General features: G+C 33.3%; 1 protein-coding gene and 1 non-coding gene across 2 annotated transcripts in view; one reads left to right on the forward strand and one right to left on the reverse strand.

Annotated features, from left to right (window-relative positions):
• The window catches only part of DPYD (dihydropyrimidine dehydrogenase), an 850,732-nt gene that overhangs the window by 212,097 nt on the left and 613,966 nt on the right, over positions 1 to 24,669 (forward strand). Inside the window, exon 5 of the mRNA XM_019457587.2 lies at positions 10,418 to 10,579. Within this exon, the coding sequence (XP_019313132.1) occupies positions 10,418 to 10,579 (162 nt within the window). The remainder of the gene's footprint in view (positions 1 to 10,417; positions 10,580 to 24,669) is intronic.
• Positions 3,836 to 3,920, reverse strand: TRNAQ-UUG (transfer RNA glutamine (anticodon UUG)). Its single transcript has one exon. It is a non-coding gene; the product is annotated as a tRNA-Gln (tRNA).

A 24,669-nucleotide genomic window follows, 5' to 3' on the forward strand; every position in this document is an offset into this window, starting at 1 on the left:
ATTTGAGCAATGATAGAAAGTATGAAAAGGGTAGATTTTTGGTATAGATGAAAAAATTTATTTAATTTAATGGGAAGAGTCTAGAGACACAAATACTGATTCTTTATGAATATCTAGTGGTTACCAATAGTGTCATGTAGTAGATGTTCAATAAACACTTGATGATTCATAAATGGAATAATTGTACACATATGCACTCAGTTTTCTTAACTAATGGGGAAAGTTAATAGCTTTTCAAGTCAGTTAAACAGTTAAGAGTGGATACGATCCAGAAAAGAGGAGAAGTAGAGGTGGTATTTTTACAATTTCTATAAGGTATATAAAGAATCCTCCCTCTGTCTACATGTGTCCATACCATTTCTTTCTATGGCTTAATATGTTGATTATAGTTTTTCTTTGTATAGTTTTTACTTCTTTCCTGTTGTCTTTCTTCTACTTCCTAACATGAATTTTATTTAATAAACTTTAAAATCTTAAACCCTTAGGATTAACTTTTTAAGGAAACCTTTTTGCTAGATCTATGTTACATAATGCACTAGGCATGTGATGTGTCGAATTAAAAAAAAAAAAGTGTATACATGATTAATTAAGAAGGAATTTTGATCTGCATTTTTCAAGTGATGAAACTGAGGTTAAGAGATACTACATTCCCCCCCCCACCCCAGTAGGATATAAGCAGGATTTAAATCCAGAAGTGCATGGCTTCAAAGCCTGCATGTGCACCTGTGTGCACATTCACATGTATTTCCTAGTTTAGCATCTCAAGGTCAGATAAAAAATTTTCTTTTCTACAAGACTAATTCTTCCCTTACACATTCAGTTTGCATAGGACTAAAGTTAATTCATATTTCTAAAGTCTAATCATATTGTGAAAAACTTTCCTAAAATTTAGTATGCCTGAGATATGAAGAGAGGGTTTTCAGAGTAAAACCACCAAACCTATTCTGTCCACATTTGTCTCCAGAAGAGGGTGAATACTGTGAGGGCAGGAGTTTTTGTGTGTTCTGCTAATGACAGGTTCCCACTCTCCTTTGCCAAATGTGTGAATACCCATGGGTTGTTTACTGAGAGATGGTGACAACTTGACAGTGTTCCCTGTGCCTGTACTTTCTGTATGTGCTATTAGGGACATTTTGTATTAAATTAATGTACATTAGCACACTTGCTATTAGACAGCTCAATCTAGAAGTATAAGTAATGTTAATTCACCCTTCTCACACATGCAAACTTATTGAAGTTCCCCAAGTAGTTTTTAAATACAACAGATTGGAGTTTATCTTGGAAGGGTGCTTCCATCTGTGAAAATTCTCATTGGAAAAAGCAAGAACACTTTAAAATAAATCCACCAGCTGTTTTGATAATGTTGTGATGATATAAAGGCCCAAATATGATAGGACTATTGGTTAAATTTGTTATAACATATGAGACGATAGCTGGCTTGTGAGTTTCTCATGTTTCTTGATAATGACTTTAAACCATTAAATTGTAGAAAGATGATGCTAATGCAATTTCAAGCTATAACTTTAAAATAAAAAGCAAAGAATAAAACTTAACTTGTCTTAAAATTAACTCACATGAAAATGGCACATGTTGTATCTTTGAACAAGCTTTAAAAACTCCAATGAGTAATAGAAAATTCAACACCTGCAAAATATGTGTAAGTTAATGGACTAGAGAACATTCAATGCCTATACTTTTGTGTTGATATAAAAGCAACAAACATGTCAAACATCATTTGTGTTTTAGACTTTTGCTTAAACAAGGAGTAAAAGTCCTCATGCTTTATATATAAAACAAATCTGTGCACAAAAGATCAGATATTTAGTTTTTATACCTCCTAACATAACCCCGTACATTTTTCTTCACACAATTGAAGACTAAAATGCTTGTGAATGATCGAACAACATGAAGAAAACAGTTGAAGTGATTGTGTATTTTCTAGAAGGAGACTGCTGGGGTATCTTTAAAGTACCCTTCTAAATTTAAATCTTACAGCCTTTGCTTTTAGAAAGGTTTAAGAGCTCACAGAATAGGAGTCAAACCTCTTGTTTAGAAAGAGAACTGAAGAAATCTTCCCACTTACTATGAGAGAAAAAAATTGTTATTGATCTTGTGTTCTTGATGGGAAGAATTGAGGAGGTGTTCCCTTTCTAACAGGTTTCTGAATGTCTTTGACTCAGAGTACCCAGCTTCCTACACTGCAGAGTTCTCTACCATTTCTTCAAAGTTATTTGTGAGAGGTAGAGTGCAAAGGTGACTTCTGAATCATTGCTTGATGTTGGCTCAGCCTGTTTTCAAAACCATGTTTGTGTATTCGGTGATACAGTGCATTTGGGTTTTTTTGTTTGTTTTTTTGTTTGTTTAGGTATTATGTTTTCTTCTTCACTTTCCCTCTTTCTCCTTTCTGAGAGTTTTCACAGCATCTATACAATATCTTCCCAATTATTCTTTTAATGCCAGCACCCTTCTATTAAAAAGCCTCAATGAAATACTAAACCCTTAGATTGGACATCAAAATTTTCCACAATTTGGTCCAAATACATCCAAAATATATCTTCTAATCATTTCACATGAGTCAATGAACAACTCTAGCCAACTGTCTAAATCATTATGCCAAGACATATTCTGAACTTTTAAAATTATTCACTCATGTCAGTCCAGCATAACTTGTATGCCACTCCCTCTCATCTCTTAGTCCTGTCACTTCAGAATCACTTTGATTGCCACCCACTTAAAGCAGATTCTAAACCTCATCCTGAAGTGACTTTTCACTCTGCTACCAAAACATCTCGATGTCATGGAGCATATGCTTCTTTTTCTTTGTTTCCCTTTTCTTTTTTCAAATCCCATTGTGCCTATTATTTAAGAAATATTCAATGATTCTTAGTATTTTTTTAAATGTCATAATCTCCTACAGTTTTATTTTGGTGTAAGAGCTGTACTTGGGATCATGAGATGGTTGAAGAAATACTAGACAGTTTTATTGTCAGTGATATGCTGTGATAGATCAAGCCTCGTGCTTTGACAACTATAGCAAATCATGAGCCATAAGTGTAATTTTAAGTGTTTTATTTGTTGTATTTTTTCAAACATATCTTTTTTTTCTTCTTGGATCATTGTTTTACATTCAGTATTAAAATTCAATTTGAGGATCATAAGATAATCAGTATTGTTGTGGAGGATCCTTAGTCATTTAATTAGGATCTGTTCTTTCTGTGTCCTCCCCTCCAATATCCTTAAAAGTAATCTACAATTGACATTTTTTTCTCATGATAGTGTTTTTATATTACTAGGACACTTCTAATTATGCAATAGGATTTTTTTAGACAGTCAGCCATTAAAGAGCTTATCAAACTCAACACCCCAAAAATTAATAAATTAAAAAAATGGGCAGAAGACATGAGTAGATATTTTTCCAAAGAAGACATACAAATGGCTAACAGACACATGAAAAGATTCTCAGCATCACTCATCATCAGGAAAATACAAATCAAAACTACAATGAGATGCCACCTCACACCTGTCAGAATGGCTAAAATTAACAACACAAGAAACAACAGGTATTGGCAAGGATGTGGGAAAAGGGGAATCATCTTACACTGTTAAAAAAAAAGAACTATCATTTGATCCAGTAATCACACTTCTGGGTATTTATCCAAAGAACACTGAAACACTAATTCGAAGAGATATATGTACCCCTATATTTACTGCAGCTTTAAAAAAATTTTTTAATGTTTATTTATTTTTGAGAGAGAGAGCATGAGTGGAAGAGGAGCAGAGAGAGAGGGAGACACAGAATCCCAAGCAGGCTCTAGGCTCTGAGCTGTCAGCACAGAGCCTGACGCGGGGCTCGAACCCACGAACCATGAGATCATGACCTGAGCCAAAGTCAGATGCTTAACCGACTGAGCCACCCAGGCACCCCTATTGCAGCTTTATAAACAGCCCAATTGTCCATCTACAGATGAACATTTGGTATGTACACACACACACACACACACGCACACACACACACACACACAATGGAATATTATTCAACCATAAAAAATAGTGAAATCTTGCCATTTGCAATGGATGCATCTAGAGAGTATAATGCTAAGTGAATTAAGCCAGTTAGAGAAACACAAATGCTATATGATTACACTTGTGTGTGTAATTTAAGAAAGTAAACAAGTGACCAAAGAAAAAAAAAACAGAAAAAACAAAAAATAGAGTCCAACTATAGAGAATAAACAGATGGCTATCAGAGGGAAGGTGGGGGGAGCATTGGTGAAATAGGTGAAGGTGATTAAGAGTACACTTATCTTGATGAGCATTGAGTAATATCTTAAATTGTTGAATCACTAAATTGTATGCCTGAAACTAATATAACACTGTTAACTATACTGGAATTAAAATTAAGAATAATAAAAAATCTAAGGGGTGCCTGACTGGGTCAGTCCGAGCAGTGTGTGACTCTTGGTCTCAGGGTCATGAGTTTGAACCCTCCATTGGATGTAGAGATTGCTTAAAAAAATAAATAAAGTTTAAATAAAAGTTCAAACATCTTAACTTTTAGATTTGTGTGGAGTAGAAATGCAAATTTTTTCTGTTCAGTATAAAAGATAATTCCAAGAGTTATGTTTTATTGCTCTCCAGGATACTGCATGGTTTTGTATCTAATCTAGCAATTTTATTTATGATTTTTATTTGTAATTTAAATTATTTACTTCTAATTTTAAATTATAAATCAGATTTATTTCTTTATTAAATCCCCTATATAATTTCCAGTCATGTAAGTGTACTTTTAAAAATATAACACTTTATTGAGATAAATTCATAGCTCATACAATTTGCCAATGTAAAGTGAACTATTATTCAATGATACTGAGTATATGTTCAGAAATGTAACTATAATCCCAGTCAAATTGAGCATATTTTTATAATCCCAAATATCCCAGTAGATATTTTACATTTTTTCTCAGATCCCTAGCCCTAGGCAACTACCAGTCTGCCTTCTGTCTCTTTAGTTTTGCCTATTCTGGACATTTACAATAAATGAAAACATAATTTGTGATCTTTTGTGAATGGCATCTTTAACTTAGCATAATATTTTCAAGGTTCGGCTATATTTTAGAATATATCATTACTTCATTTCTTTTTATTTCTAAATAATATCTGATTATATGGATATATCACATTTTTTAGCCCTTCATCAGTCATGGGCATTTAGGTTGCTTCCATATTTTAGGTATTAGGAATAACACTACTTTGAACATTAATGTATGAAATTTTATATGGACAGATGTTATAAATTTTCTTGAGCGTACACCAAAGAATGGAATTGCTGAATCATATGGTAACTCTATTTTTAATCTTGCGAGGAACTGTCAAACTATTTTTCAAAGCAGAGACACCATTTTTCAATCCTGACAACATTGTATGATTGTTGCAATTTCTCCACATCCATGTCAACATTTTTTATTGTATGTCTTTTTGACTGTAGCCATCCAAGTAGGTACTAAGTGGTATCTCATTATTTTGACAAGCATTTCTCTTAAAGCCAGTGATGTTTAGCAACACTTGTGCTTATTGGACATTTGTATATTTTTGGAGAATTGTTTATACTAAACTATTGTTCTTTTTTTAAACCCTTGTTCATTTTTTAATTGAATATCTTTTTATTAGTGAGTTATAAATGTTCTTTATATATTCTAGATGAAAATTTCTTATCATATATGATTTTTCCCTCTTCTGTGGGTTGCCTTTTAACTTTCTTGATGGTGTTCTTGGTAGTATAGAAGTTGTAAATTCTGATGAAATGCAATTTATCTGTTTTTCTTTTGTTGCTTGTGCTTTTGTTGTCATATCTAAAAACAATGGCCTAATCCAAAGTCTTAAAGATTTATTCGTATATTGTCTTCTAAGAGTTTTATAGATTCATCTCTAACATCTAGATCTATAATCTATTGTTAGTTAATTTTTATGTATGGTGGACTAGAGATCAACTTCATCCTTTTGCATATTGATATTCAGTTATCACATCATTTTTTGAGGAGAATATTCTTTCTCTATGGAATTGTCTTAGAACCCTTGTCAAAAAAATCAGCTGTACATAAATATTAAGGCTCTATCTAGACTGTCAATTCTGTTCTATTGGTTTGTATGTGTATTATTATGCCAATGCCACAATATCTTCTTTACCACAGCTTCATAATAAATTTTGAAAATCAGGAAATGCAGTCCTTCCATGTTTGTTCTTATTTTTCAGGGCTGTTTTGCCTATTCTGGTTCCCTTGGATTTTCATACAAATTTGAGGTCAATATGCCAATTTTTGCAAAGAAATCTGCTAGGATTTTGACAAGATTGCTCTAAGCTGTAGGTCAATTTGAAGAGTATCGTTATCCTAATAATAAGTCTTCTAACTCATAATCGTGGGTCATGGGCTGTCTTTCAATTTATTTAGGTTTTCTTTAGTTTCTTTCATCATTGTTCTATTTTCAGAACATATGTTTCACACATTTTTGGCAAATAAAGTCTAATTTGTATTTTGATTCTCTTATTAAATAGAATTATTTTCTTGATTTCATTTTTATTAATTGTTTTATATGTTGTGTGTAGAAATACAGTTGATTATTGTGTATGGATCTTATGCCCTATAAACTGGTTATAGTCACTATTAGTGCTGTATTGGTCAGGGTTCTCCTTGGAAACAGAATGAACATATACATATTCTTGCTCTCACCTTTTTTGTGCTATTCAAGTCTTCTTGTTCATGTCCACTCAGTTGAGTGACAATTAGGGAGAGCAGTTTACTTTACAGAGTTTACCAATATAAATCCTAATCTCATATGGAAATGCCTTCACAGTGTTTATATGGAAATCCTAATCTCATATGGAATGCCTTCACCCCAAATTAATGTTTAATGTGGGCATCCCATAACAAAGTCAGATTGACACAAAATTAAGCATCACATTGCTAATAATTCTTTAGTGGAATTTAGGATTTTCTATTTACGTGATCACTTCATCTACAAGTAGAAATAGTTTTACTTATTACTTTCCAATCTGAATAGCTTTTACTTCCTTTACTTGCCAAATTATTTGATAAAACCTCTGTTACTGTGCTGGATAGAAGCACATCCTTGTATTGTTCCTAATCCTAAGAAGAAAGCTTTCAGTTTTCAGCATAAAGAGAGATGTTAGCTATGGTGTTTAAATAGATATCCTTTATTCACCTCTAAACTGAATTAGTGGCTTTCTTTTTAAGGTCTGTTGTGAGTTTTTATCATGAGGAATATTGGATTTTGTCAAATGGTTTTTCTGCATTTTTGGAGATGATTATGTGATTTTTGTCCTTTATTCTATTGATGCAGTATATTATATTAATCAATTTGGGAGGTGATAAACCAACCCTGCATTCCTGAGATATATTCCATGTATATATTTCGGAACCATTTGTGAAGAATTGGTATGAATTGTTAAATATTTTGTGAGTTTAGCATTTAAGCCCTGTCAGCCTCAAATGCTCTTTGAATCACCTTTACCATCTTAATGATTCCTTATTTATTGAGTGAAGTAAAATTTTTGAGACATGTACCTTCTGAATGTGAAAGGGTATCCTGTGTTAACTTTTGAAAATTATACTTTGTTGAGATAGTGTTTTACTATTAGCCTCTATCAGTGACACCAGCAAAGGATTTCACAAAGACAGTGTTAAATATGACCAAATTGGAGGAAGAAACAGATTAATCTCTTGATTTAAGACAAAAAGACTCTCACCTTATAACAACTTTTCATTGAATTGATGGAAACATAAAAACTAAGGGAAATATTTTTAAAAGTCATCTAATAAATTATAAAGCATAATTAGTGAGCTAGCTACATGCCCTTCAATTTATACTGAAAACAGCTTTTTGTGTTTTACATAAAGATGCATACTATATCTGAAAAATAATACTGCAACTATATTTTATAATCTATTAGGTAATCACCAGTATTCTTTAGTATTAGAGTATGTCTTGGTCCTTAGGAATATGTGGCCATATATATGACTTTGAATCCTGCCTCTGTCAATTTGTATGATCTATGATCCTTTGGCATATTATTTACCTTTCCTACCTCAGTTTCCTTATTTATAATTTGAATTTTATTACACATTCTTATTATGTATTCAGAAAAAGTGTATTGAAGAACACTTCTTATGTGTTAGACATTGCTGTTGGTTGCTAAGGAGACACATTGAGTAAGACAAATACTGTTAAACTGCCATGAACACTATTAAAACCATGCATTAAGACCTATTTTTAAATGTTTTATTTAGTTATGGAATGTCAGTTTGATTCTTTTTAAATAGATCACAGTATTCTGGTTATATTTTTACTTGTTTCTTCTATTTTGTTTGTCTATTCTTTGTCTGAATTTTCATCAAGATTATTTAAAGTCTTTTTCTTCAAACTCCAGTTTCTGTATCAGATGTGTGGGTCTGCTTGATTGATTTATTTTTACACTGATTATCAGGTATTTAATCCTGTCTCATCTCATGCTTAGAAATTTTTGATTGAGTGTTGGACACCTTATATAAGATGATTGATGATAAAGATTAAATAAAGGGCTGGCAACTTGCTGGTAATGTACTGAGGAGTCAAGAAGTAGTTAAGGTTATTCTTGTTGTTTATTATCGTCAGTATTTTATAGCCTCTAGGAATTTATATTTATGACGAAGGTTGGACATGGAAGCAATGTGTGTGTTTTCAAAGACTTTCAAAAATATTTTAAATAAAGCAAAAGGAGAAATAAACACATTCGCTCCATGTAGTTAAATGCATTATACCATATCTTCTTTTAAACCATATTTTTACAGAAGTTTTATATTTACAGAAAAGTTGTGAAGATAGATAGTACAGAGAATTCCCATATGGACCTGCCTATTATTTTCTCGATTATTAATATCTGATATTAGGATAGCACATTTATTACAATTAATGAAACATTGTTTATATGTTATTGCTATCTAAAATCTATGCTTTGTTTGGATTTCCTTAGTTTTTACCTAGTGCCTTTTTGGGAGGGATCCAGGGCCCTGTCCAGAATACATACATACGACAATTAGTTGTCATGTTTCCTTAGCATTATCTTGAGTTTTATATTTTCTTAAAATTATCCTTATTTTTTTAAATTTTTTTAATGTTTGTTTATTTTAGAGACAGAGAGAGAGCATGAACGGGGGGAGGGACAGAGAGAGAGGGAGACAGAGTCTGAAGCAGGCTCCAGGCTCTGAGCTGTCAGCACAGAGCCCAATGTGGGGCTCGAACTCACCTTGAGATGATGACCTGAGCCAAAGTCAGAAGCTCAACCGACTGAGCCACCCAGGTGCCCCCAAATTATCCTTATTTTTGACGTACTTGACAATTTTGAGGAATACTGGTCAGGTCCAATTCTTACTTTTGATTAGAGAAAAAAATACTTCCAAAATATTCAATTATTCATTCTTAGTAAATAATGATATAGTTGTACAATTTATGAAAAGTTGGGTTCTAAAAACTCTTCATAAAATGAATAGGGTTCTAAGTTATTCTATAATAGTCAAATGTGTAGAAGGGAGTAATGAGAGATGGCCATGTCAAGGTCTGGTCCAGGAGTGCCTGTTTAATGAGTTTTATCTGCATCTTTGGTTAATAGTATGTAATTAAAGGATGATAGTCACTATAGAGAGTCATAACACAGAGTCTCTCTGGACAAGCCAGATGAAAGAGTGAAAGAGGGCTTAGATGCTTTTAATTTAGTTAAATTGAGGATAACCTTTTTGTTTCTTTGTTTTTTAAAGTTTTAAGATTTAGGCTTTAAGTTTGTTCAAACAATCTACCAAACTTACCTTTGTTAAACATGAAAAAATTATTCTTGTCAGAGTAGGGCTAGGTGCCTTGTGAAAGAAAACTATTTACAGAACATTTATTTATTTTTAAAAAATGGTTATTTATATATTTTGAGGAGTGAGGGAAGAGACAGATGGGGGGTGGCAGAGAGATGGGAAGAGAATCGCAAGCAGACTCTGAAATATTAGAGCTCCCCACATGCCCCACAGGGTGTGACCTCACGAGTTGTGAGATCATGACCTGAACCAAAATCAAGAGTCCAATGCTTAACTGGCTGAACCACCTTAGGTATCCCTACAGAACATTTATAATTTAAATTTCAGTTTTCAAAAATTGATTAATTTTGCATTTATTAATACACCATATATTGAATACTCCCATATGTTAGGTACTCTACTAGTGATTACCTGATATTTCTTCATGGTATAGAGTATTGGAACCTCTGTATCTTATATATGTCTTAATCTTCACTACAATTACCTAATAAAAATTAGGTCATATTTCCAAGGTGTTTAATGTGCACTGTTAAATAATAAAATTTTATTTTATTTTATTTTTGTAGAACTATTATGGAGCTGCTAAGATGATTTTTTCTGACAACCCACTTGGTCTGACCTGTGGAATGGTATGTCCAACCTCTGATCTTTGTGTGGGTGGATGCAATTTATATGCCACTGAAGAGGGACCAATTAATATTGGTGGATTGCAGCAGTTTGCCACTGAGGTATGTATGCTGTACATATTGTTTTTCTTTTCACCCACCCCTAAAGCACAAAAATCTTAAAATAACTTTAATCCTTGGTGATTTATTGGTATCCAATATTTGTTTTAATATGAAATTTATTGTCAAATTGGTTTCCATACAACACCCAGTGCTCATCCCAACAGGTGCCCTCCTCAATACCCATCACCCACCCTCCCCTCCCTCCCACCCCCCATCAACCCTCAGTTTGTTCTCAGTTTTTAAGAGTCTCTTATAGTTTGGCTCCCTCCCTCTCTAACATTTTTTTTCCTTCCCTTCCCTCATGGTCTTCTGTTAATTTTTTCAGGATCCACATAAGAGTGAAAACATATGGTATCTGTCTTTCTCTGTATGACTTATTTCACTTAGCGTAACACTCTCCAGTTCCATCCACATTGCTACAAAAGGCCATATTTCATTCTTTCTCATTGCCACGTAGTACTCCGTTGTATATATAAACCATAATTTCTTTATCCATTCATCAGTTGATGGACATTTAGGCTCTTTCCATAATTTGGCTATTGTTGAGAGTGCTGCTATAAACATTGGGGTACAAGTGCCCCTATGCATCAGCACTCGTATCCCTTGGGTCAATTCCTAGCAGTGCTATTGCTGGGTCATAGGGTAGATCTATTTCTAATTTTCTGGGAACCTCCACACTGTTTTCCAGAGCGGCTGCACCAGTTTGCATTCCCACCAACAGTGCAAGAGGGTTCCCGTTTCTCCACATCCTCGCCAGCATCTATAGTCTCCTGATTTGTTCATTTTGGCCACTCTGACTGGCGTGAAGTGATATCTGAGTGTGGTTTTGATTTGTATTTCCCTGATGAGGAGTGACGTTGAGCATCTTTTCATGTGCCTGTTGGCCGTCTGGATGTCTTCTTTAGAGAAGTATCTATTCATGTTTTCTGCCCATTTCTTCACTGGATTATTTGTTTTTTGGGTGTGGAGTTCGGTGAGTTCTTTATAGATTTTGGGTACTAGCCCTTTGTCTGATATGTCATTTGCAAATATCTTTTCCCATTTCATCAGTTGCCTTTTAGTTTTGTTGATTGTTTCCTTTGCAGTGCAGAAGGTTTTTATCTTCATGAGGTCCCAATAGTTCATTTTTGCTTTTAATTTCCTTGCCTTTGGGGATGTGTCAAGTAAGAAATTGCTGCGGCTGAGGTCAGAGAGATTTTTCCCTGCTTTCTCCTCTAGGGTTTTAATGGTTTCCTGTTTCACATTCAGGTCCTTTATCCATTTGGAGTTTGTTTTTGTGAATGGTGTAAGAAAGTTGTCTAGTGTCATCCTTCTGCATGTTGCTGTCCAGTTATCCCAGCACCATTTGTTAAAGAGACTCTTTTATCCATTGGATGTTCTTTCTTGCTTTGTCAAAGATTAGTTGGCCATACTTTTGTGGGTCTAGTTCTGGGGTTTCTATTATATTCCATTGGTCTATGTGTCTGTTTTTGTGCCAATACTATGCTGTCTTGATGATTACAGCTTTGTAGTAGAGGCTACAGTCTGAGATTGTGATGCCTCCTGCTTTGGTCTTCTTCGAAATTACTTTGGCTATTTGGGGTCTTTTTTGGTTCCATACAAATTTTAGGATTGCTTGTTCTAGCTTCAAGAAGAATGCTGGTGCAATTTTGATTGAGATTGCATTGAATGTGTAGATAGTTTTGGGTAGTATTGACATTTTAACAATATTTGTTCTTCCAATCCATGAGCAGAGAATGTTTTTCCATTTCTTTATATCTTCTTCAATTTTCATCATAAGCTTTCTGCAGTTTTCAGCCTACAGATCTATTACATCTTTGGTTAGGTTTATTCCTAGGTATTTTATGCTTCTTGGTGCAATTGTGAAGGGGATCAGTTTCTTTATTTGTCTTTCTGTTGCTTCATTATTAGTGTATAAGAATGCAACATTTTTAATGTGATACACAGCTACAGTGTGTTTTATACCATAAATAATATTGTTATTCAACAATGACTACATAAATTAAACTTCGTAAAACCATATGTCAAATTAATTATAATTCCAGAAGGTTATTAAAATACTCTGACTGAAAGTTATATAAATAAGAGGATCTGAAAGTAAAATTTATTCATTAACTTTACTTTGGAATGTGGCAGGGACACCCCATTATAAAAAGGCTATTTTGCCTGACTCTTTTTCCTGAAACTCTCTTGAATCCTTATAGCTTGAAATAATATGTCAGTATTATTTTGTGATTTTTTTTAGTAATAGAGGTTGGGGAATTTTCAAAAACCCTGACACTGAATAATATTCTTTAAAATTAAATTTTATAGACTTTTAGAATAGAAGCAGGTGTGTTATTTGGATACTAATTTATAAGGAAATAAAATGAAAGTATTTTTCACCATCACACAAGTTTGAGTCCTAGCTTTCCCTTTTATGAATCCTTTGAAAACAACTGATTCTCTGGGATACCTTATGCTTTCCGGTGTCTTCCGTTCGGAGTCAACTACCAGATCATTTTCCATGTATCATTTAAATGACCAACTTACATCAAGGTTACAGTAAGATTGTATAATCCTTGTGGTCCATTAGCTAGAAGGCCAAATTAAATGCCTTCAACACTAGATTGTTAGTTAATGACTTTCCTATCTGGTTTTGTCAATTTCAACCCAACATATTCTCTCCTTTTTGGACCCTTCACATAATATCTTTCCAGCTTAAGTCTCACTTTGCTTTTAGTAATAAATCAAGGTTACTCCTTCTCTGCTTTCTGACAAGTCAATTCTAATCAAGGGCTCTTGGGAATGAGAAAATAGAAACAGTTTGTTGTGAGTTGTTGCAATAAATTATTGGACTTAATTTCTTTTCTTACCAAACTCAAAATTGTATTAGGCTTATCTTACCATTGTGTGGTATGATCTTTACAACAGAAGAAAATCCTTAGTTGATGGAGAAGATTAACTTGAATTCATCTACATCTTTCTTTGAGAACTCGTTGTTTCTTCATTATAGCAGGGCAAGCTTGCAAGGATGTCATAAGTGAAAAGTTACACAGTATGTATATGAACTAACACTGCATTTCAAAACAAAATGTGTTAAAATAATATGGTTACTTTGTTGGTGACCTGGATGATAGAGAGACAGCATTCCTGAGAACTCTCACTTGTTTTTTTCCATTGAGGTATAATTGACGTGCATTATTATAACAGTTTCAGGTGTACAACATAGTGATTCAACATTTGTATACATTGTGAAATGATAATTACAGTAAATCTAGTACCATCTGTCACCATACAAAGTTAATGCAATGTTATTGACTATATTCCCCATGCTATACATCACTTCCCATGACTTACTTATTTTATAACTGGAAGTTTGTACTTCTTGATCCCCTTCACCTATTTCTTGCTCTCAGCACCAGTTTGCTCTGGTAACCACCAATCTCTTTTCTGTATCTGTAAGTCTAGGTTTTGTTCTGTTTGTTTTGTTTTGTTTTAGATTCCATGTGTTAGTGAAATCATGTGGTATATGTCTTTTTCCATCTGACTTATTTAACTTGGCATAATACTCTCAATATCCATCCATCTTATAGCAAACGACAAGATTTCATTCTTTTATATGCCAGTAATATTCCATTGTATATACATATTACAGTTTCTTTATCCACTGATTTGTTGACGGAGATGTAGGTTGTTTCCATATCTTGGCCGTTATGAGTAATAATGCAATGCACATAAGGTGCATATATTTATGAATTAGTATTTTATTTTTCTTTGAATAGTACCTAGTAGTAGAATTGTTTGATCATATGGTAGCTCTGTCTTTAGTTTTTTGATGAACCTCTATAATATTTTTCATAATGGCTACACCAATTTATGTTCTCACTAACAGTGCACAAGGATTACCTTTTCCACACATCCTTGCCAACACTTGTTATTTTTTTTCTCCTTTTGATAATGGCCTTTCTGACGTGTGTAAGGTGGTATCTCATTGTGGTTTGATTTTCATTTCATTGATGACTAGTGATATTGAACATCTTTTTATATGCCTGTTGGCCATCTGCATTTTTTTGGGAAAATGTCTATTTGGATCCACTGCTTATTTTTTTGTATTTTTTATAAAGTTTATTTATTTTAAGAGAGAGAGAGAGAGAGCACGAGCAGGGGAGAGACAGAGAGAGAGGGAGAGAGAGAATCCCAAGCAGGCTCTGCACTGTCAGTGCAGAGACCACCATGGGGCTTGAACTTATGAACTGTGAGACCATGACCTAGGCTGAAACCAAGAGTTGGATGCTTAACTGACTGAGCCACCCAGGCACCCCTGCTTATTTTTTAATTGAATTGTTTGGGTTTTTTTGTTATATAATTCAAAATGTATGCTTTATATATTTTGGATATTAATCCCTTATTGGATATATGATTTACAAACATCTTCTCCCACTCAGTAGATTGTCTTTTCATTTTGTTGATATATTTTTTTTTTGCTATGCAGAAGCTTTCTAGTTTGACATAGTCTCTTTTGCTCATTCATTTATTTTTGCTTTTGTTTCCTTTGTCTTTTGATTCACATCTGAAAATAAAATCATCCAGGCCAATGTCAGTGAGTTTGCAACCTATGTTTTCTTGTAGCAGTTTTATGCTTTTGGTCTTACATTCAAGTATTTAATCCATTTTGAGTTTACTTTTTATATATGGTGTAAGAAAATGGTCCAGTTTCATTCCTTTGCATGTAGCTGTCCAGTTTTTCCAACACCTTTTATTGAAGAGGCTGTCTGTGGTTTTATTTTGGGGCTCTCCATTCTGTTCTGTTGATATATGTGTCTGTTTTTATGCCAGTACCATTTTGTTTAGATTACTATAGCTTTGTAGTATAGTTTGAAATCAGAGAGTGTGATACCTCCAACTTTTTATTTACTTCTCAAGCTTGTTTTGGCTATTGGGGGTCTTTTGTGGTTTTGTATTAATTTCACAATTATTTCGTCTAGTTTTGTGAAAAATACCATTGGAGTTTTAATAGAGATTGCATTGAATCTTTAGATTGCTTTGGGTAATATAGGCATTTTAACAATACTAATTCTTTCAGTCCATGAACATTAATATCTTTCTGTTTGTGTCTTCTTCAGTTTGTTTCATTAATGTCTTATAATTTTCAATGTACAGGTGTTTCCCCTCCTTTGTTAAATTTGGTTTTAGGTATTTTATTCTTTTGATGGGATTTGGATGGGATTGTTTTCTTCATTTCTTTCTCTGGTAATTTGTTATTAGTGAATATAAACAACAATTTTTCTTTTTTAATTTTTTAATGTTTATTTTTGAGAGACAGAGTGTGAGCAGGGGAGGGGCAGAGAGAGAAGAAAACACAGAATCTGGAGGAGGCTCTATGCTCTGAGCTATCAGCACAGAGCCCTAACATGGGGCTCGAACACACGAACTGTGAGATCATGACCTGAGCTGAAGTCGAACACTTAACTGACTGAGCCAATCAGGCGCCCCTAAACAATGTATTTTTCTATATTAATTTTAAATCCTGAAACCTTACTGAGTTCATTTATTAGTTCTAACAGTTTTTTGTTGGAGTCCTTAGGGTTTTCTATATAGTATTGTGTCTTCTGCAGATAGTAACAGTTGTACTTCTTTCTTTCCAGTTTAGATGCTTTTTAGTTCTCTTGCCTGATTGCTGTGGATAGGATTTCCAATACTAAGTTGGATAAAGGTGGGAAGAGTGAGCATTCTTGTCTGTTACTGGTCTTAGAGCAAAAGCTTTGAACTTTACACTATTCAGTATGATGTTAGCTGTGGGCTTGTCAATGAGACCTGTATTACGTTGAGATACATTCCTTCTATATGCATTTTTTTAGAGTTTTTATCATCAAAAGGTAGAGAACTTTATGGAATACTTTGCATTTATTGAGATGATCATATAATTTTTATTTTTCAGTTTGTTAATGTGGTGTATTTCATTGATTTGTAGATGTTGAAAAAATCCTTGCATTTGTGGGATAAATGCCATTTGATCATGATGAATGATCCTTTTAATGTACAGTTGAATTCAATTTGCCAATATTTTGTTAAGGATATTTGCATCTATGTTCATCATAGATATCAACCTGTAATGTTTTCTTTGTGTGTATCCTTGTGTGGTTCAGGTAACAGGGTAATGGTCACCTCCTGAAATGAGTTTGGAGACGTTCCTTCTCATCGATTTTTTTGGAAGAGTTTGGGAATGATATGTATCAAAGTTTTCAGTGGTTGGTAGAATTAACCAGTGAAGCCATCTCATCTTGGACTTTTGTTTATGGGGAGTTTTCTGATTACTGACTCAGTGTCCTTACTAGTAGATAGTCTGCTCAGATTTTCTATTTTTCCAGGATTCAGTGTTAGAAAATTATGAGTCTCTGTTAATTCATCCATTTCTTCTAGCTTGTCCATTTTGTTGGCATACAGTTGTTCATAGTATTCTTATGATCTTTTGCTATTTCTATGGAATCAGTTGAAACTTCTCTTTTATTTATGATTCATTTATTTGAGCTGTCTCTCTCTTCTTTCTATTTCCTTTTTTTAGTCTATTTCATTTATTTCCGCTTCGAACTCTATTATTCTCTTATAGAACTTCTAATAACTTGTGATTTTTTATGTTCTTATTTTTGTAATTTCTTTAGGGGTGATATTAAACTGTCTACTAGGGATTTTTCTTGTTTCTTGAGGTAGCCCTGTATTGCCATGAACTTCAATCTTAGAACCACTTGTAAGGCATCTCATAAATTTTGATATGTCATATTTCTGTCTTCATTTGCTCCAGGAATTTTGTTTTTATTTCTCCTTTGTTTTTTCTATGACCCAGTAGTTTTTTCAGTATCATGTTGTTTAATTTCCATTCTTTTATATTTTTTTCCATTTTCTTCTTGTAATTTATTTCTAGTTTTTTAGCTTTGTGGTTCAAAAAAATGCTTGATAAGATTTCAGTCTTCTTTAATTTATTGAGACTTGTTTGTGGCCTAACATTATGTATCCTGGAGAATATCCCATGTACATTTGACAAAAATGTGTATATTGCTGCTTTTGGATGGAATGTTTTGTATATATCTATTAAGTTCATCTGGTCTAATATGTCATTTAAGACCAATATTTCCTTGTTGGTTTTTTTTGTTTAATTAATCTATCCAATGATATAAGTGGGGTGTTAAAGTATTCTACTATTATTTTATTGCTGTAGATTTCTTCTTTATAAATGTTATATCCTTTTGCTGAGTTGACTTCTTTATTATTGGATAGTGCCCCTCTTTGTCTTGTATTACAGTCTTTGTTCTAATGCTTCTTTTTTTATATATATATGACTGTAGCTATGCCAGCTTTATTTTTATTTTAAGTTTATTTATTTTTGAGAGAGAGAGAGAGAATGCAAGCAGGGAGGAACAGAGAGAGAGGGAGAGAGAGAGAGAGGAGAGAGAGAGAATCCCAAGCAGGCTCTGCACTGAGAGTGCTGAGAGCATAGAGCCTGATGCGGGGCTTGAACACACCAACTGGGAGATCATAACCTGAGCCTAAATCAAGAGTTGGACACTTAACAGACTGAGCCACCCAGGTGCCCCCCATGCGATATCTTTTTTTATACCTTCACTTTCAATCCATATGTCCTTACTTCTGAAGTGAATCTCTCATAGGCAGTATAAAGATGCATCTTATTTTTTACCCATTCATCTACTCTATGTCTTTTGATTGGAGAAATTAATCTACTTATATTTAAAGTAATTATGATAGGTATGTACTTACTGCTACTGATTTATTGCTTTTTTCAAGTTGTTTAAGTATTTCCCCCCTGAGTCTCTTTTCTACTCTTTCTCTCCTCTTTTGTGGTTTGTTGGCTTCCTTTAATGTTATGTTTAGATTGCTTCCTCATTTTCTTTGTTGTATTTACTCTATGTTTTTGATTTGTGGTTATTTTAAGGTTCATGTATATCATCCTATGTGTATTACACTTTTTTAAGTTGTAGCGAAGTAAGTTTAAATGCATTCTAAATCTCTACCTTTTTACTCTCCCCAGCAAACTTTATATTTTTAATGTCACATTTTATATCTTTTTATTTTGTGTATTAGCTATTATTTTTTTCAAATTTTAGTACTTTAGCTTTGGTCAGTCCACTACCTTTAATATATTTACCTTTTCCAGTAAGATTTTTACCTTTGTACGTTTTCCTTTTATTAAACAGTGTCATTTATTTTCAGCTTGAGAAGTTCCTTTAATATTTTTTGTAAGACCAGTTTAGTAATGCTGAACATTTTTGGCTTTTGTTTGTATTGAAAGCTCTTTTTCTCTCTCTCAATTCTGAATGATAACCTTGCTGGGTAGACTTTTCTTAGTTGGAAGTTTTTCTCCTAGCACTTTGAATATGTCATGTCGCTTCTTTTTGTCTTACAGTTTCTCCTGAGAAATTTCCTGATATTCTCATGGGATTTCCTTTGTATGTAGCAATTTGCTTTTTTCTCTTGCTACTTTTAAGATTCTCTATTTATCTTTAAGTATATATTTTTTATTTTCTTAATGTTTACTTATTTTTGAGGGGGGGGCAGAGAGAAAGGGAGACACAGAATCTGAAGCAGGCTTCAGGCTCTGAGCTGTCAACACAGAGCCTGACGCAGGGCTTAAACTCACTGACTGCAAGATCATGACCTGAGCCAAAGTCAGACACTTAACTGACTGAGCCACTGAGGCGCCCCAATCTTTAAGTATATTTTAATTATAATTATAATTTTAATTATAATGTGTCTTGGTGCGGCTCTTCTTGGGTTCATCTAAATTGGAAATCTCTCAGCTTCTTGGACCTAGGTGTCTTTTAGGGAACTTTATATCTTCTTCCCCTTTTTCTTTTCTCCTCTGCCAATGCCTTCATCTCCAGAGAGAGTTACCACTATCCCCTTCCTCTCTGGCAGTTGCTTTTAGATTAGTAAATAAATCTCTTCACCTATGAGAGAAGTGTTCAAATTGCTATTTTTTTTCTTTGGGTTTCAGGATGAGTGGGACTGCATTCCTTTAAAGAGGAAATCTCAATTTTTGATATCATTTTGGGTCCCTTGGACTTCAGACACTCTGTTTTTCTAAATTAGATGTTTTAGGGGTTCATCTCAGTGGTGTGGATCCCAGGAGTTGAGGTGCTTGATGTGGGACACCAGCCCTTCACTCATTTAGGGAAAGCACTGAACTGGTGAGAAGCCTCACTTTTATATGTTGCTGCAACAGGGGTAGGTTTTTTTGTTGAGACCATATCTGCTCTCCTGCCTGCCTCAATATGGTCTTTTTACCCTTTGTTTGTGGAGAATAACATCATCTAGTATTTCGATATTTTTCAGAGGGAAATGATTCATATATAACTTTAGACTTTGTCTGTCCATGGGAGGGGGTGAGTTCAGAATCTTCCTATTCCACCATCTTGCAGAAATCCCCCTTTTCAACCCTCATTTGTTTTTAATGAAGTTCCTTCCTCCTCTTCCCAAAGTAAAATTGTTTGTTTGGTGGGTTTTGCTTGTGTGTTTTGTTTTGTTTTGTTTTGTTTTAAGACATAGCGTAGATTAGAATGGCATCAAATGCATTTTAAGTGATTTGTGGAGTTTAAAAAAGGAATGTATCTTTTATACTTCAATTATACTTTACAAAATAATGGCTTCAAATATATCTGTCAAATCATAAATTAGTCTTGTAATGGAACTACGAAGAAAAGCTCTTTCTCTTTTTTTTTTTAAGTTGGCCTCAGTGCAAGATGCTTTATAAAATTTTGTATTCATAAGTCAGTGGATGGTTTACTTGAAATTACCCAACTGTCAGTGTTGTTATGAAGATAAGCAAAACACAAACAACGTATTAATTGACTGCCAATGAAAAGAAAAAGTATAATGTGAAAAATGCTATTCTTTAAAACTACTAAACTATTGATATGAGTACTTAAGTTGAAGTAGAACATGATGTAAATACTTTTATTTATTTTAGTTTGATAAAACAGTAATTGATTTTTGACCTTTAAAGAAATATGGATCTATTTTTCAACCAAATTAACGAAAGGTTAGGAAAGCAGACTAAAATAGTATGATACTTTTCAAATTTGTTTTTCCTATAATTTATAAGTGATTTTGAAAATATCAACTTTGTAGTCTGCCATTATTGGTTAAATCCATACCTTATACTTTTCTATTTGAACATGGGCATATGGAACCTAGAGAATGTAATAGAAAAGAAATAAATCACACAAAGGATAGCCTGCAGTAGAATCAGGAGACCACCTGCTTTTTTGTTGTTGTTCTGTCTTGTCATTATTATTCAATACCTTCCTATCCCCACATTTGCAGTCACCTTGCTTCAGACACTTTTGTGTGCCTGTGGGACAAATAGGCTGTGGGTGATTCTGACTCCCTATGAAGCAGTTTTTCCTAGTTCAATTAGATATAACAATATTACCTCAATAAAATAACATGGAAATAATAGTTTGGTGTGGATTTTCTTTTCAATCTCATGAGGGTTTTAAAATTTTTCCAAACAAATGTAGCCCTTAATATTGCTGGTCCAGAAAATTATGAATTTTTGGAAATATATTAGAACTGTTAGAATATATAACAATTATGGAATTGTTATCTGAAAACATTGTTTGGTTTTCACAATAAACATTCTATGAGATTATTCATTTTAATATGTATCAAATATACTGTTTTATGTGGCATATACTTCTTGGGATTGCATGTTTAATTTTGTTTTTATACTTTTAGTTAAGAATGGGACTCAAATGGAATTCCAGAGTAAATCAGATGACTCACTGAGAACCAAACTACTCTTTAGATTTTTTTAAATTGTATTTCCCAGTAGGTTTTTTATATCACCTTTCATTTGATATAACCCAGTTCTTGTCTTACCATCATACTGTATCCATCATCATACACTACTTTTATTTCTATATTTTACTGGTTAGACACAATTCATATCAAATCGATCAGTGTCTAAAGTACAATAAAAATACAATAATGGAATTCCAATAGCCAGGTATTATAAGCCTACATTAAGAGACATTTTATAATTATGTAAATTACATCAACATTTATATTTTGCTTGAATACTACAGTATATGTGTTGGAAAATTGGAAATGAAGGAGGAACAATGCTTACTTGAGTTAATTGTGATTTAATAAGACAAATCTTGTTTCCATCATAACTTCATTTTGAATGTGGAGGTCACTAAAAGCTTAAAGTTTTGCCTTCTACAAGCATGTAGGGGAAAATATAGAAACATGTTTATAATATAAAATAGAGTATTGCATGTTCTCTCAAATAATATATTTTTGAGGTACATTTCAATTGTCAAGTAGAAGAGTAGAGACAAAGAAAAAGAGTAAGTATTATTCTCAAATTAAAACCATTATCAAAAAAAAATACATAAACTGAAAGGTGAGATTGGATATACTCTGTGTATGTTGATTGTTTTATAAGTAAGATAATCAAATGACTGATATACTATAAAGAGTGAGCAAGGACATTATTAATAATTAATTCAGTGCATCAGGCACAAACCAGGATTATCCCAGGAAAACTGGGTTGTATGAAAATTCAGTGTAGTAAGTTCCCACTAGGTAAGGATTCAGTTAATGAAACAAACATTGGTTGAGCATTGATTAGAATTAAGTGTTGTTATAGGCTACTTCTGAACTGCAGGGCCTGAGAACCTGCAGTGTTTCTCAGGAAATAACACAAGCCAACAACTAAAATTTTGTAGCAAACTTAATAAGACATATTGCATTTCCATTAGGGTCTTTGGACTGATAATTCAATCTTCATTAGTTTCTGGTTTTAGAGGTGATTAGACCTTAGTACAAAGGAAAGGATCAGGCAGGGGGAAATGTGGAGTTACAAAAGTATACCATACTTGCATAGCATTTCAGTGCATTTTTGTAATATTTCACTGTAAAATTTTGACAAACCACCCTGGAGACATGTAAACTAGGCAATATTTTCCCCATTTCAGACATAAGGAAACTAAGGGTCAAAGTGATTGAAAAATAGTTAACATTAAGCAAACTTCTGTTGCCCTGGACAGTGTTAGGTACTTCACTTAGAATTTAACTAATCTGCAAAATAACACTTCAGGTAGATGTTATCCTGTCTATTCTTTGCAACCCAGGGCTCCATGAAATTAGTAACTTCCTCAAACTCACATTTAATAAAGGTAGATGTAGAATACAATGCTAGTGCTTTAATTTCCATCATTTCTCAGACTCTCACATGCCCCAGATAATGTTGTCATCAATACAAACCCATTGTAAATGGAGGTTTTCTGGCTGCAAGTTCAGAGTATTGGACTTTCTTAGTTTAGCAACATTTATCTCAGTCACTGTACCTCACAACTCACAAAATGAGGTTCTGTGTGAAGAAGGTTCTGTGCTTCTGTATGAAGCAGCTATATTAAAATAGATTGTTAAGATGAATGCATGTAGCTTAGTTGTTTCTTTTGTTTATGAATGTTACTAGAAAGCCTTTATTTTATTTATTATTTTCTGGCCAGTTATGAATTATTGTATATACAGGGCCCAGGTTTTTGGGGCATAAGATGATAAACTTGGGGTTCCTTCTATAATAAAAAATTACAAAAAAACACTACTATAACATTTAGATACAGTGCTTTGAAAGGGGCCCAGGCTATGAGGGGCCATGAAGCTTAGGATTATATCTTAAGTTTTATTTTATTTGGAAAGCCTCAGCCTGATTTGATGATAGCTGGTCTATAAGTAAATTTAGGAATGAGCCTAGCACATTTATGATACAGATTGACAAAGTGGTCAATAAAATCTGTTAGTTCAGGTACCTAATCTAAAACGAAGATAAACTACCATGATAATGAATAATAAACAATATTTATGGCTAATCCCTTTTGCAGGTCATTTATAAATAGAATATGGATTAGAGAATAACTTTTAGATTAATTACATCTCAATCTTGCCTTATTGTCCCAAACTTGAATCATCTTTGAATAAAATTTCTCAAATTCTACTCCTATTTATTGCCAGAATTACTGGTATTTTGTGAATACAGTTTGTACAAAAAAATAATTATTTCCGGTAGAAATAAGATGTACATGAAAAATGTACACTGAACAGTAATAACATCAATAATTTGTACCATAGTGAAATGTAGCTCTTGTGGATGCAAATACAAGTAATATCTGTTAAGGCTTGATTTGTGTCTCTCCTTTTGTTCTTTATGCAGTGGTTAATAGAAAAGAACAATGTCTTGATAGATGTCACTACATATCTGACATTCCTCTCCAAAATACTTTAGAAATCTATTAAGACTACTCAGTGCTGGCACAATGATTGATAATAAAACTGTAGGACTAGATATATTGCTAGATGATTTTATCACAATATTTTAGTTTATTTTAAAACTACTTATCACTATCTAGACCTTTAAGACATAAAAATAAGTTTCCAAGATTTGGGCAATAACTTTGAAATGTACCAGAATTATATACTTGTTAAGATTATTTTCTATGACTTTTTTCCCCTGAATTTTTTTTTTCTTAAGTCCAAATACATACTCTTGCGGGCAGCTTACAGTTTAGAATGATGTATTTTTATTGGTTTTACTTTTAACAACTTAAAAATACATATTTTCATAAATATGTTTGATGACTAGAAGTATAAAAAAGTAGAAAACAGTGATATTATAATAATATGGATCACTTGTAAGAGGCATGAGTTAAGATGTAAATAACCCAAAGAGAATTCAAGATGGTGGAGCAGCATGGAGACCCTGAACTCTTCTCATTCCTGAAATGCAGCCAGATCAGCATCAAACCATTTTGCACACCTAGGAAATTGATCTGAGGATAAACACAACAATCTGCATAACTTCAGGCACATAACTCAGCAGGTACATGGTGTGGAAAGGTTAACTGGGGGAGAGGAAAGCTGTAGAGGGTAGGGAGCTGTTTTTGCAGAGAGAACAGACAAAGAGAAAGGGGGAGAGTGGTGTGCTGGGATCATGCAAGAAAAGCAGTTCTCTAAAAGTAGCTTTTAGAGAGAAAGACAGAGAAAGAGTGAAAACAGTCTCAGGGGACTGAACAAGAAATCTGTTCCCC

This window comes from Panthera pardus, unplaced genomic scaffold (assembly GCF_024362965.1).
Source record: "Panthera pardus isolate Hobbes unplaced genomic scaffold, ASM2436296v1 HiC_scaffold_11, whole genome shotgun sequence".
Lineage (NCBI taxonomy): Eukaryota > Metazoa > Chordata > Mammalia > Carnivora > Felidae > Panthera > Panthera pardus.